Raw genomic sequence first — 15,821 nt, forward strand, 5'->3', positions numbered from 1 at the left:
ATTGTAAGGCGCCTGACAAGTGTGAGGAGTGAGAATCAAGTGGACAGACCACAGACAGCGCGAGGGAAGGAAATCCACCAGCACGCCCCTTCTGGTCCGGGACCCTAAGGGTTAAGACCAACGAGACCTGGCCATCCTTGTTTCCTAGAGAGGCTCCGGCAAAGCCTGCCGGGGGGCTAGGGTGACTTCCTGTTTCTGCCTTCCGGGCTGGAGAGTTTAGGACCTTGGGTTGGTGGGGTCGGAAGGAGCTGGGGTCTCCTTGCTCCGGGACAGCTGGGTCTGCGGGGGTGCTGGGCGCCTCGTGTGTGGCCCCCGGAACAGTGAGTTCCTTCTCGGGGGGAAGGGAGCCAAGGGCTACGGGCTGGAGGAGTGGCCACTGCACCACCCAGGCTGCCGTGTGTGCCCGGAGAGGGATCCCGCGGCTGCTAGGGGCCGAGGCCCAGGGTCTCCCGCCGCCCCGACCATCGCGCTGCCCTCCCCTCCCTCGCCTGGTGGGTCTCTTAAAGCACTTGTCGGCTGGAGACGATCTGGCCTCCTGGAACTTCACCCCGCAGCGCACCCGGCCTCTGCCCCTGCCAACGGTTCTTAAAGCTAAGCTTCAGGCAGTGCCTTTTCTTTGGAAGACTTTCTAATCCAAAGCACGGCCCCATCCTAAGCACCTCTGCTCTAGGACAGCGAAAACAGCCCATCTCTGGAGTGACATCTAAGGGACAGCCTTGTAATCCCATTTATGGCCTGAGGTTGCTACCGTTTTGCTGAGCCAGTGTTCCTGAGACCCCCTACTATCAAAATTAATAGTTTCTTAGCAGGGAAAGTGCTGCACGGGTCTCTGTTACCCGGACTTTTACTTCGTTTGTAAAGACCTTGATGGAAATAGATAACTCAGCAAAACATATTACTCCATATGAACAGTTTTCCCTTTTGACCCTTTTAGGTGTGTGGGTTCCCCCCCCCAACTCAAACGTTAGGGCTGTTTGTAATTTAGACTAGTTTCACCTTTTCCTGTAACAAATCCCTAGTTGCTGAGGGTGCTTCGGGAATGCCAGCTTCGTTTGGTATCCCATCTATAGATACAAATTTTTTTTTTAAATCCAGCTAATATTTTACAAAATAAAGGTCCTCTTTGAGATTCATTTGCAGTTTGGTGTTATGCCCAGCTCTGCCTCCTGCTCTGGGTTACTGTAATAGATAAGAGTGTGAAAGTCAGTATCCAAACAGGCTTGGGAATGAATTCTGCTCTACAGCTTTCTGGTTTTGTGACCCGGGGAAAGTTTCTTACTGTCTTTTTTTGTTCATCTATAATAACATGCTGGTAATTATTTCTAGATCTCCAAGGGCTATCGTGAAAATTAAATGAGAAATATTATGTGTAAAGTATTTAGCTCACTTCCTGGCACATGATAGGCAGTGATAAGGTGAAAATCACTAAACCTTTTTTATACTCCTCCAAAAACAGTTTTCCATGTGTGCCTTAGTGCATCCTTATTTTAGGCTCTTGTTTTTCCCGAATAATGTTCTTTATATCCTGAAATGGATTGCAAATCCATATATACCTGCCTTCCAGTGATCAGTCCCTTAAAGTAGGTCAAGAATCATAGTTGACTCCAGAAGATACAGTTTAGGCTAAAAGGAATATTGTGATTATGATAGATTGAGAAAGTAAGAGGCAAGGAAGTGTCCCCTCATTAGCTTCCTTTTTATCTTTAGGGATTATTGGCTATAATTATTCTAGCCCTGCTTTGTCCTATTTTTTTCTTTTTTTTTTTCCTGATTATATAAATTCTAACTTTATTTTGAACTTGAACTTCGAAAGTTTCATCCTTCTGTCAAGGGCCAGCATATTCTTTCTGAACAGAGTGCTTTCTCTTTAGCTGCTTCTTATACCTGCATATCCATTTTTTGAAGTCTTGTTATTGTTGCCTTTTCCAAAAAAATCTTCATGTTTTCAATTAAAAGTGTTTTTAAACTCTGAGTGGACAATGAGTACTAGTATTCATTCTGTTTTTGAAGCTTGATCCTCAGATTTTAATGTGAAGACTTAATTTTTTTATTGGCATTTCCTTAGAAAAAGTAAATTGGGTTACCCTTAATTCAAAACACTTGCATCTAAGATAAGATTTTTTTTTTTTTTCCAAAAAGACTTCTAAAGACCATATTTCTTTTTTTCAGTCTGGTGTGCAGAACATTCTGTGCCTAGAGTTGTTTTGTTGCAATGGTTAGGAAGGAAGGAAAAATAATACATTTTAGCTGATGCCTGCAAGCATAACCTGTTTCCTTCCACAGGATTTCTGATCCCTACCCTGGCTGTGACCACTGATGGAGCAAGAGCAAAAACTGTTGGTCTCAGATTCTAGTGGCTTCAAGGAGAGGGAGAGTTTGAAAAGCCCTTTTACAGGTGAGGGATCAAGAAGATGATCTGGATCGATTGGAAATTCAATGTAAGATGTGCCATGGAGTGCTATAGACTGTGTAGAAAGAACAGGGCGTTTGAATGGGACAAACCAATTTGATTCCTGCTCTGTTGCTTTGTTGCTTACAAGCTATGTTAACTTTTACAAGCTCAGTTTTCTCATCTTTAGGAAAAATGAGTATCTGTCTCATATTTTTTAGGATTAACGAGATACTATATGCCAAGCTATTGTTCTTTATAAGTAGTAGGTATCATTATTTCTGTATTTTCTCAGATTTTAACCAAAGTATCATCAAGTTTTCACCTTAGAATGTGTCTTACTCAGTTTCTCCCCTACTCAGATCGCCTTTTTTCTTTTAAGTCTTCTAGAATAAAGTTTAATGAAGTTTTTAGATCAGTAAGCGCCCCCTTGGTAATTGCTGACGGCTGTTCAAATACCTCATTAGTGTTGTTACTACGAACAAAAAAATTCACCTGCTTCTCATGAACACTTAGAGTAGAAAAACTAAAACCTGCTTTAAACACTTTAAAAGAATTTATGAGGTTTTACTTTGTTATTCTCTCCCTTCCCCTGCAATTCAGACTTTCCTTCCCCTGGTAGAGATTAGGGAATATGTTTAGAATATTTGTTTATTCTTACAGGAGATGAAAGTAAGAATAATTTGGAAACTGTTCAACACAATAATTCCAAGGCAGAGAAAGAGAGAGCCTCAAAATGGTCTAAAAGAGATGGCCCCCCAAAATGTAAGCATGAGGGTACAAAAGAAATTCCATTGACATGGTCCCAAGGAGATGAGATCTGGTGTAATGATTCCTGTGAGAATGATGGCAAGTCAGAGAATCAGGGAAATTCTACAGGAAAAGATGAAAAACCCAGTCACCGGAGTTGGGACCCAGGGGAGCACTGCAGTGCCTCTGTCCAGCAGAATTCGATCTTCAGAGACAAACCCTACAAATGTTCTGAATGTTGGAAAAGCTTCAATAACAGTTCTCATTTGCGTATTCACCAGAGGACCCACTCAGGAGAAAAACCTTATAAATGTTCTGAGTGTGGGAAATGCTTCAGTAACAGCTCTCACCTGATTCAACATCTGAGAACACACACAGGAGAGAAGCCCTACCAGTGTGGTGAATGTGGGAAAAGCTTCAGCAATACCTCCCATCTCATTATCCATGAGAGGACTCACACGGGAGAGAAACCCTATAAATGTCCTGAGTGTGGGAAGAGCTTTAGTAGCAGCTCCCACCTGATTCAGCACCACAGATCACATACCGGTGAAAAACCATATGAATGTCCTATTTGTGGGAAATGCTTCAGCCACAGTTACGTCCTAATAGAACATCAGAGGATTCACACTGGAGAAAAACCTTATAAGTGCCCTGACTGTGGAAAGAGTTTTAGTCAAAGTTCTAGCCTGATTCGCCACCAGCGGACCCACACAGGTGAGAAGCCCTACAAATGTCTTGAGTGTGGAAAAAGCTTTGGTTGTAATTCGACCCTAATAAAGCATCAGAGAATTCATACGGGAGAGAAACCCTATCAGTGTACAGAATGCGGGAAGAGTTTCAGTCGAAGTTCAAACCTAATTACGCACCGGAAAACCCACACAGGAGAAAAGCCCTATGAAAGTTCCGAATATGAGGAAAGCTTGAGTCAGAACTGCAGTGTGATAGAAGAATGCAGACTCCAGCCAGGGGAGAAACCATACAAATGTGAATGCGGAAAGCGTTTTGGTCTCAGCTCCCATCTCATTAGACATCAGAGAACACACACAGGAGAAAAACCTTACCGGTGTTCGGAGTGTTGGAAAACTTTCAGCCAGAGTTCCACCCTGGTGATTCACCAAAGGACGCACACAGGAGAGAGACCTTATAAGTGTCCTGACTGCGGCGAGTGCTTTAGTCAGAGCTTTAATCTTATCAGGCACCGGCGGACTCATATGGGAGAAAAACCTTTCAAATGCACGGACTGTGAGAAATGCTTCAGCAGAAGTGCCTATCTCAATCAGCATCGGAAAATTCACACAGAAAAGTCTTTTGAGTCTCCCGAAGTTGAAGATTTTCCTCATGGGTGGACTTGGAAAAACTGTCCGGGGGAAATGGCCCTCATCTCTTCTTTTTCGGTCCCAAATCCATCTTCTTCTTGAATCCCAAAGCCTGTTTATTTGTTTATTTATTTATTTATTTATTTATTTATTTAATTTATTTATTTTCCTTTTCTTACTGGGCCATCACAATGAAGGTGTTGCTACAAAGTTTTTTTGATGTGTTTGCCATAATGTCTGGAAAAAGTCAACCTCCCAGGTTAGAGAATGGGAAGGCCCCGATCCCCAGCTCATTACATCTGCCCAGTGAGAGAGGCTGCCAATGATGGAGAAGAAATGTTTTTTTGATTAAGGTAAGATTGGAATAGCTTCAAAGGCAAACATAAGGAGAAATCCTGGGAATAAGGACATCTGAGGGCTTGAAGCTGAGCTAGCCATTGGATTTCCCTATTTCCTCTTGCCTGATTGGGTGGCAATAATTCATTACTGGCCTCAGGGATTTATCCAGAGAAAGATTCTTTTTGAATAAATAATGTGATTTCCTGGCTGTTTTGGTGGCTCCTAAGAAAGAAAAGACTCACTTTTTGAAATGCATTTTTATTTGCTGAAAATTAACTTTTGTAGTGTTTAGAACTATATTGTCTAATACAATAGACACTAGCCACATGTAGCTATTTAAGTAAATTTATATTGAGATGAAATGAAATTTAAAATCTGGTTCCTTAGTTGCTTTAACCACTTGCCAAGCACTCAATAGCCACACGTGACTGGTGACTGCTGTATGGGATAGCATATAAAGTTCTTTCTTTCAAGATGGTTATTCTTGACAGACTCATAAAGATTTCCTATAAGACTGTAGGAAATGGGCTATGAGGTGTCTGCTCTCCAAGAAGAATTGTACCATAGAGTAGAAATGGGATAGAGGCTTTCAATCTAGAGATTGGCCATTCTAATGCTTGTATGTCTTCTGTTCAGCCATCTTGGTAATTTAGTGATATGATCCTATTGTCTTGGCCAAAGCCAGATTAAGAGGTAAAATTCTTAAATTGTTTAAAAATTTTTGACCAATAGGTTTTTCCCCTCGGTTTTCTCATTACACAACTCCTGGTCAGATCAGATGCGGGGTTCTTTTTCTAATGATTAAACCCTTGAGTCTGAGCCAATGTGTAGGGATGGTTTGCCATTGGAGACCAAGACTCCCTAGTTCCAGTCTTGACAGTTTTCTTTTGCCTCCTGACTTACGGGGTGTGTGGATCCTCCTTGTTTGTCTGTCCAATGGGAATGATGCTTTGTAAAGTATTAAGTTATTTCCTGTGCTCCTACCCCCTATTTTTTCCTGCCAGTGCAAGGAGTAGATGTGTAGGAAGGTCAAGACTCCTGAATTGCTCAGAATTTCTTGTCTCATTTTTGGATTCAAAATATGTTTTATGAAGACCATGTAGAGATACAAATTAGGAATGTGGAGCCAGAAAGGGCCAATTAGAGCTGCTGCAAAGGGCCGTAGCTGGTAGGTCACTGAATTGCATGGTGACTATTTCTTCTTTCATGATCGTACTATGCCTGATACTGGTTAGGCAATTAAGCTGTTTCGTATTGTTGCAGGATTCAAAATTTAACAAAAAGTTTACAAAACACGAAGCATTTGGGGTGATTTACTGCTTTTTTAAAAAAAGGGGAGAACATAATTGGGTATCATTGGCTTTTACATGACCCTCACCTAAGCATTTTTTCACCTTTGTATGTTAGGTAGGATCGTCCAAATTGTTTTCAACTGTAATATCTGGGGACAAGTGTTGGCGGTATTTTTTACCACAGACAACTAAGAGTTTGATTAATGTTTGATAATTAAATTTGGGCATTTGCTATCGAGGCCGAAATTCAGTTGCAAGGCAGGAGATGTTGGGGTGGTGCACCATCATCAATCACATTATATGTCGCAGGTAACCACGCTGAACCTGCTTCCTCATCTGTGAAGCCGAGAGACTTCCTGCCTCACAGGGTTTCTGTAAGGATTAAATAAATGTTTGCAAAGCAGCTAGCAGCTAGTGCTTAAAATATAACAAGGTCTAAATACATGGTAATGGGTTATTATTGATTGAAATAAATTGAAAACTGTCCTCCCCACATTTGCAGAAGAAGCAGTGCAACCCCAACTTCTCCTACATGTGAATTCTTTATGACCAACCTCGGGAACCCTGAGGAATAAGGTTTTGTAAAAGCACAAGACTATATATCATGTTTCAAGTGAAAATCCTTTTGATTCGGCTTATTGAATTTTTTTTGTTCTTTTTTTTTAAGATTTTATTTATTTATTTGAGAGAGAGAATGAGATAGAGAGAGAGAGCATGAGAGGGGGGAGGGTCCGAGGGAGAAGCAGACTCCCTGCCGAGCAGGGAGCCCGATGCGGGACTCGATCCTGGGACTCCAGGATCATGACCTGAGCCGAAGGCAGTCGCTTAACCAACTGAGCCACCCAGGTGCCCTGAATTTTTTTGTTCTTGAAACAAAGGGATTCAGTTTAAGTCCGGAAAGAACAAAACCGCAAGTTCAATTTCAACTAATTCCCATCTGAAGAGATTAACAGCAGGTACAGTTTATGTCCTATCAGCATCACCTACTCTGTTTTATGACTACCCACGATTACATAAAACCTGTTTCACAAACCTCGATGTCTATAGAATCATAGATGATCACATTTTAGATGGGCTAAGATGGACTCCACGAGTAAAACAATTTAGCAAGAATCGTCTCTTTAGACTGAAAACTAGGAAAACAGAAGAGAGATGTGTCACTTAGGAGAACGTAATGGTAAATCTAATCATATTTGATGCTTTTGCCTCAATTTCATTAATCGGCAAGTATAGGTATTTTTTATTTAGCTCCCCAAGAAGTAAATATTCTGTATTCTTTATTTTTCTTGCCAGCACAAAGAGTATATAAAGCATTTTTTTTTTTTTTTACTTGCCACACATAATGTGATTGATGATGGTGCACCACCCCGACAGCTCCTGCCTTGCAACTGAATTTCTCGGCCTTTATTTATTTATTTGAGAGAGAGAGAGAGAGAAAGGGAGAGGGAGCATGAGCTGGGGGAGGGGCAGAGGGAGAAGCAGACTCCCGCTGAGCAGGGAGGCTGCTGTGAGGCTCCATCACAGACCCCTGGGATCATGACCTGAGCCGAAGGCAGCTGCTTAACCAACTGAGCCACCGAGGCACCCCAGTAAAACATTCTTATTTAAGTGATTTGTTTCGTAGTTTCATTTTAACTAAAGGGAAGACTCTTACTCATTTTTTCCTACTCAAAGGAGGGGCTTATATTTTTTTCCCTACAGTGGAATGAGGAAATCCATGTTAATGCTTATACTCACAAATGTGGTGGGGAATTCACTCCCTAGCTGCTGTATGATCTGCCAGAAAGCGTGCAAACAGTAAGTCTCTTATCATAGTACCCGAGGTGAAGGTTTGCTCCCATCATTCTGAGTCATCCAAGTTGGATCTCCAAATGAGCCTTCTCCCTAGCGCTGTACAAACTTCCTCATTGATGGTGAGAGGTAGTGGAATATGGTTTGTGACTTCTGCCTCTCATACATTAATCCAGTGTGTTCATCTTGGCCAGTCTCACTTTCTGAAATCATGGTAGTGACAAAACCGTCATTGTTTCTTGATTCTGTATTTGAGTTTATGTAATTCCTTTCAAGCAGTATGGTCATTCATTCAACAGAAATTTACCGGATGCCTAATACGTGGTTAGCAGAAGTTCAAATGACCTTGGGAGGGGCGAATGTAAGGATAACTAGTAGGAACATGTTCAGCTTTTCGGATGACTACCTTCTCCTTGCCCACTCTTGAGCTATATAACTTATGCTGCATCTTCATCTTCAAATCTAATAATTTGATAATCCAAGGAGCTAGAAATAACTATATATTCAAATGGGTTAGGTTTGCTCCGTGAAAACACAAGCTTGGTGAAGTTTACACAGTGCTTCGCACATAGTGGTGCTCAGTAGTGACTGAGTGGGTGTCATATGCTTATATGTTTTATGCTAATGCCCAAGAGTATGCTTTTCCAGGATATGCCTTCCTGTTAGACAACTCCTTGTGTGTAGACAATGGATTTCATTTTTGTAATTCTACTGTCTGACACAAAGCCTGGCATGTGAAGTGTTTATTGCTTTTGGATGAAGGGCATTTGCCAATGGTGAAGTTTACTGGAATAAGCTGTCCAGTCTCAGCGCACCCCCCCCCCCCCCCCCCGCCCCGGTCCCTTTAACACCAATATCATCCAGTCCATAGAGGCTGGGCTAGCTTGGAAGTGAAAGTGACTTCCTCTAGGAGGCTGGGTCTATCCTCACACTGACCCCTAGAGGACCCTTAAATGTCCCAATTGTTCAGAATCCTCTGGAGGTAAGACCCTGGGCTTTTGGTTCAGACTGTCCAGGATAGGTTCAAAATATATTTCAAATTCATGTTTCAATCACTTTGTACTCTGTAGTTACCTTGTAAGATTTAGTTAGCAGTGAATGAGGTGAGGTGTCTGGCATATTATAGGTGTTAAGAAAACAGTATTTTCCTTCCCTCTCCGCCCTCATCTGCTCATAATTTTGCCAAGGATAGACTCTATGCATAGAAATGTTTAATCATTTCTTAGATTGATTATTTCTAAGTTCCTAAAATAAAGACATTAATAACCTTTAGCTCATAGGTTTGTTGTGAGGATCAGTGAGAGAATACATGTAATGTGCTTAGCATTGCTAGTACCTAGTAATCACTCAGTGTTAGCTGATAAACCATTATAAAATGCCTCTCGACAACCATGGGTCTTTGGATCATCTTTGAAGGTAGCCCCAGAGACTTGGGTGTCCCCTGGGTCCACCAAAATGGTGCAATCCTGTTGTTACTGTTTTCCCCATGAACATGAAGGGGTATGACTTGGAGGAGGTAGCAAGCTGAGTGTGTAGGCTAATAATGTAGCACATCATTATTATTTTATGGCAGATGTTTAGGCAACTGCTGCCTTTTCTGTTTAAAAAGGACCTTTCCTTTAATTCCCCATCTCTTGTATTTCATTTTTGTCTTTTACCTCTCTTTGGCCCTAACCTTTTCTGCCTTGTCCATCCATATTCTAACCCAAACTTAGGCTTTTTCTACCCTTTATTTTGCCCCCTTTTCTTCCCTCTCCCTCCTTCCCCTCCCAGTGAAGTAGGAATGAAGTCAAGGCTTAGGATGGTCCAAACACTTGGTTATAAAGGTCCAGATGGAAACATGGTGCTTGGGAGTCATGACATCAACGGCATGTTGCCACTTATAAGCAGAGGTAGCTTATAAGGTAGTGCTAAGACAGTGAGGTTTGTGATCGAACATTGCATGACTGGTAAAATCAGTAGATGTTCTAGGACTTGACACAGTGAGGGATGAAGTGGATGCTTTGGTTGAAAAAGGATCATGATTAATTTTGAGCCATCTTACATCATATGGATAAATAGATTAAATACTAGTTGATTAGACTGGATGAACACAGGTGAAAGATTTTCCCCCTTAAAATAATAGCTTACTTTCTAAACATTAAAGTAATACTTATTGCTAATTGTAAAATATACAGAGAAGTATAAAGTAGGAAATATGTAAAAGTATGAAGACCAAAATAAAAATGGACTGTGATCATTTTTTCCAGAGATAACTCACCATGAAAGTTCTGGGATCTTTCCCAATAGCCCTTTTTCTAAGCATATATCTGAATAAATATTTTTAAAAATTGGGTTATACAGAGTGTTTGTATATGTCTGTATGGAGTATTGTCTTGATTTTTTTTCTCTAATCTTATGTCATTGCCAGTTTACTTGTTTTAAATGATTATGAGGTTTTTAATGGCTTCATAATAATATACCGAATGATGTACCATAGCAACTCAGTTGTTCTGATGGTAGATGTTGATATTGTTTCTAGTTGTTTGCTATTAAAAAGAATGCTATTGTCAACAAGGCTTTTTGGTGGTTTGTGTTCTGTTTTGATATTGTGGTTGTGATCGATCAATTGTTTTTTGTTGGTACACATATTTTAGTGTACATCTCTTTTCCTTAGAATGAATTCCTAGCAGTGAGATTATTGAGTCTGAGGACATAAAACTTTTTAAAGGCTTGTTACTTAATCTCTTTCCAGAACTGTTTATCAATTACCCCAGAGAAAACATCTTTTGGAGGGGTTGGGGGAGGTAAACTTGTAATTTGGAGTCAGTACATCTAAATGATGGAAACTTCTTTTAAGGCAGCTTGCTCATCCCCCCCCCCCCCCCTTTTAACCCCTCTTTCCCTCTCTTGGGTTAGGATCAGGGTTACGTCATCTTAAGGCGCTCCAGGCACAATTCCAGTAGATGGCGCTAGAAGCTGCTCTAAGATCTAGGGAAGTGATCATGATGCCCAAGCCTGGAAGTAAGTACTAAGGAAAAATGGTTGGGAAAGCGCTGGCTACTTAGTTCAATACCTCCTGTCACCTGATTCAGAGAACGAAGTGCACCCCAAATCTAGAAGACGAAGGTAAATTCAGGTTTGGCAAGTGGATGAGTATGTAAAATTTTTGTTTGTAAAATTGATGTTGTGGAAAAAGCACACTGGCGGCTTATGAAGATACCAAGTGACAGTTCTCAGAAGACTAGAATCTTCATCTTTCCCATCCGACTGCCATCAACAATTCAGTGGGAAACTTGCATTGTCAGCTGCAGGGATCGATGTTATACTAAGGGGAAAACAACCACACTGTGGGAGGGGGGAAAAGAGATGTAAGGTGTGGTCATTGCCATTACCAGAGGTTATTAATTTTTCCAACCTCAGCTTAAATGTAACTTTCTCTGAGAGGCCTTCCTTGACCCCTAGGTTCATTTAGATCTTCTTAGCCTCCAGTGCAACATGTCCTTAATTACCTGTATGCTGCTGTCTTCTCCATTAAACTCTGAACCCCCAAGTGACAGGCACTGTGTCTGCTCTGTTCAGTGCTTTACTCCCAACACCAAGCACAGCGCCTGACACAAAGTAGACACTTGGTACACATTTATTACATTGAATTGCATTGGTGTCTGTACTCTAGGGCTTAAAAGCAGTATCCAAGAAGAAAAAGAAAATGAAAACCCAGTTCCAAATTCCAACTAGAATTCGCAAAAGATTACATAAGCACTGAGGGGGTGCAGAACAGTTAAATGACTGGCATTAAAAGTCTATGGACTGGTGGAATGGTGAGCAAGTAACTCTTGAGGATTTTGATCTAAAGTGTTACAAACAAAAACATTAATGAAAGAGGAAGTGCTCAGTTTGGGCCAAAAAAAAAAAAAAACAGGTATAAAATGAACAAAGGAAAGTTGGCAATTATAAATCGGTGACAGCTATGGCCAAGCAGTGGAGTTACAAAAAGAGATGATTAATCTGGATCTGAAAGAATGGATAATTGAAGAAAGGAGGGCAAGGCTTTCCCCTGAATCGAGAATGGTACTTGAAAAGGCAAAAGTCCAGTCCTGACATGCCAAATTAGGCCAACAGGGAGAGTAGAGACGTCACTGGAAGATCAAATGTGCTCTTTGTTTGTTTTAAGGTAATTAGATCTTTGTATGGGGAGGAAAAAAATGCATTCTAGTCAAACAATCCCAGATTCCTGAACCAGATTTTCTTTCTTTTTTAAAAAGATTTATTTATTTCAGAGAGAGAGAGAGTGCGCGTGAGCACTAGCAGGAGGGGCAGAGGGAGAGAGAATCCCAAGCCGACTCCATGTCAAGCGCAGAGCCCAATGCAGGGCTCCATCTCACAACCATGAGATCAGGATCAGAGCAGAAACCAAGGGTCAGAGGCTTAAAACAGCGCCACCTGAGCACCCCCTGACCCAGATTTTCTGGGCTTGGATTCAGGCTCTGCTACTTACCAGCTGTGTGATCATTTTTCTGTACGTCAGTTTCCTTATCTGTAGAATGGGGTTAAAAACACTACCTTCCTCATAGTGTGATTGTGAGGACAAGATGAACTAATGTATGAAAAACATTTGGAATGCTGACTATACTGTAAGTATTAGCTCTTGTCAGGATTACAAAGTATTTTTTTCAAAACAAATCTAAGGGATGCCTTGGTGGCTCAGTGGGTTAACCGTCTGTCTTCAGCTCAGGTCATGATCCTGGGGTCCTGGGATCAAGCCCCTGCATCCCATTGGGTTCCCCGCTCAGCGGGGACCCTGCTTCTCCCTCTCCCTCTGCCCCTCCCCCCACTTGTATTCTCTCTTGCTCACTCTACTCTCGCTCTCAAATAAATAATTTTTTTTTAAAGATTTTATTTATTTATTTGAGAGAGTGAGAATGAGAGAGAGAGAGCACATGAGAAGGGGGAGGGTCAGAGGGAGAAGCAGACTCCCCGCTGGAGCAGGGAGCCCAATGCGGGACTTGATCCTGGGACTCCAGGATCATGACCTGAGCCAAAGGCAGTCGCTTAACCAACTGAGCCACCCAGGCGCCCGCAAATAAATAATCTTTTTAAAGAAACAAATCTGACATGGCACTTTATTAAAAATGATACACCATGATGAAGTAAAGTTTTGTCAAACAATGGAAGGCTGATTCACTATTATCAAATCTGTTAGTGTAAGATTTCATTACACTAAATTCACTACATGAATAGAATTTATATATATAAATTTATATATTAATTATAATATATTAACATATATTAATATATCAAATATATAATACATTAAATTGTGTTATAGTAAATATATTTAAATACATTAAATTTATATATATCCATATATGCTTAAAAAGATTTGATTTTAAAAAATTTAATACATTATAAGCAACTATAAGCATCCTATTCAGGATTGAAACATTAGAAATAATCCTACTAAAATCAAGAATAAGCATGGAAACCTGATATCCCCAGCACTCTTCAGTATTGTGCTTCAGGTCCTCATCAACACAACAAAATGAGAAAAAGAATCAAGAGGCATAAATTTTAGAAAGTGAGCCAATCCTAGGCCGACCTGTGGACTCCTGAAATACCTCATGCTTTGCTCTGAAACACAGGTGGGCCAATCCCTGCAGGCTGTGGTTCCCAAACTTCCTTTTCAACTGGTGTCCAGCCAACAGTTGAGAGAACACTAGTCGGAGATTGGGCCCCCCAGGGAAGAGAAGACACAGTACTTCTCCCACTTCCTCTTGGCCTCCTACAGCTTCTCTGGTGGCAGCTCTCCAGCATGCTTCCTGCTCCCCCCAGACAGGTCCACCATGCTTCCTCTTTCTTTGGAGTTACCCTGGTCTCCAAGGTCTCAACACCGCCTGGGCCTGATTACAAAGTATTTTTCATGGACTTACTCTATCGTTTGTTACCTTCTGCCAGTAAGTGGCTGATTTTGTGTCATATTTCATTGCCTTTGCTTCAGGTCTGAGTGACAGGATTTTTGTTTTTGAATAGTGGAGCCATGCCAAGATTTAAACATACTTAAGTGATGGTTACCTACTTCAGAAAAAAATCGTCTTATGCTAATTTCAGGTATGGGGTAATCAAGTAACATCCTGGTGATACTGTATTCTCATCTGTAAGAGTCAGCTGCTCAAGACTTCCATCATTTTAAGCAATGTAGGAACCAACAAGCAGTTTATTGAGGAATTTATATTTAGGAAAACTATTTCCCACACATTAAATTGAATTTCTTGAGTCCTTTTAAATTTGATGTATATTTCAAGCAGCCAAATTTGTTGATACCAGTGAGGATTGTTGTCAGGGAAAGAAAGGTTTGATTTTATAATGGAGGAATGTTAAAGCAGTAATTGATAATTAGGAAGGAGTATTGAGGACAAGATTTGGAGACCAGGAGCTTAACTCAGTTTCATCAGGTATCAGCTCTGATCTGGCCAACCCACTTCACCTCTTTAAGTTTCATTTTTGTTATTTGAGGGTTAAACGAGCCTGTGAAAGTATTTTGACACATAATTATTTTTATTAGCAGATAAGACATATATTTGGGGTGAAAAATGATGACAGATGCCATCCTTTTTTTTTTAAGATTTTACTTAGTTTTTTGAGAGAGAGCACGATCAGATCAGGGGGAAGGGGAAAAGGGAGAGGGAGCTGAGCTGGGAGGCCAACACGGGGCTCCATCCCAGGACCCTGAGATCATGACCTGAGCTCAAGGCAGATGCTTAATCCACTAAGTATAAGCCACTAGGCAGATGCTTAATATATTACTAAAGCCAGCCCTGATGCCATCCTTTCTTAAACTAAACTCAGCAAAGTGTTACAGGATTGTAAGGATTCGATTTCGTGAAGATACTGCTCTCTCTCCCTAGAGGTCCACCGACTTTTGACTTGCCCAAGGTCACAAAGCTGGTTAGTGACAGCCAGAACCTAGGTATCCACTTTCTAGTCAGTTGGTCTTCCTACTACCCCATTATCGCTCATCATTCGTTCCTTCACTAAATACATTTTTAGGGAGAGTGTGCTGGGGGCTGCAGGTGACTCTGATTTATCAGACAGAGCTCCTTCCCTCAAGGAACAGGAACTAGCGGGATAAGACTCAGCCATACGTGTAGAGTCAGAGATTGGGTCAATAAAGTACGAACCAATTTATGGAACAGGTGACAACGCAGCTGTGCTCCAAGCGGCAGAAAGGATTGTTGCTTACACTGCAGGGTTTAGTTTAGGCAGTCCAGGGTTAAGCAACAGGGTGACCTAAGACACTGGTCTCGGTCCTCAATGAATTCGAGGGAGGTCTCATCATTTTGTAACAAGGGCCACCTCTCACCTTGCAACTCTTGCACACGTTTTTGTTTCCCCTAGAATGCCTGTCCTGGATACAATTCAGGTAACCTCCCCGGAGCTCTTGCCTGACTCCCTCAGGGCGAGGCGGGGAGGGAGGGAGGGTTTCCTGTTCGCCCACTCAGGGAACTTTCGACACACCTCTCTACTTTACTTCTTCGCCCGCGGACCGCCCCCTTCTGCTTGATCCTGAGCGAATAGGGCTACGAACACGAGTGTATCTTTAGGCTGAGCACTGTGACAAGTGCGTGGCGCCAGACAATTCTGGATGAAGGGGACACCCCGCATACCCTCTCCCGCCTTCTTCGGGCACAAGTCGGCCTAACCCGTTCTTCCAGACGTTCGGCTTGAACGTGTCACGTTCCCCACGCACCGGTCTCCACTGCTGTCTACACACACTAGCCTCGGGGCCGAACGGCTGTGTCTGATTCATCTCTAGGACCCCCGGGCCTCGTAGTAGGCGCTCGGTAAATGTTCACGGGATGATTGGCCCCGTTCCGACATTAGGCGGCGTGACTCCCGGCAGCGGTTTCCTCGGAACGAGCTCCACCTCTTCCCGGGTAGGACCCCCGCGGCCAGGGCTTCAGCGGT

The 15,821-nt window shown here is 42.0% G+C and overlaps 1 protein-coding gene across 1 annotated transcript; it reads left to right on the forward strand.

Annotated features, from left to right (window-relative positions):
• The first annotated feature begins 210 nt into the window (after positions 1-210).
• Positions 211-5,199, forward strand: ZNF572 (zinc finger protein 572). The gene is made up of 3 exons (XM_027616339.2): positions 211-320; positions 2,284-2,395; positions 3,053-5,199. Exons 2-3 carry the CDS (start codon positions 2,317-2,319, stop codon positions 4,555-4,557), a joined length of 1,584 nt encoding a protein of 527 aa, XP_027472140.1. The 5' UTR covers positions 211-320; positions 2,284-2,316; the 3' UTR covers positions 4,558-5,199.
• The last annotated feature ends 10,622 nt before the right edge of the window (positions 5,200-15,821 follow it).

Source organism: Zalophus californianus, chromosome 4 (assembly GCF_009762305.2).
Source record: "Zalophus californianus isolate mZalCal1 chromosome 4, mZalCal1.pri.v2, whole genome shotgun sequence".
In the NCBI taxonomy this organism is placed as follows: domain Eukaryota; kingdom Metazoa; phylum Chordata; class Mammalia; order Carnivora; family Otariidae; genus Zalophus; species Zalophus californianus.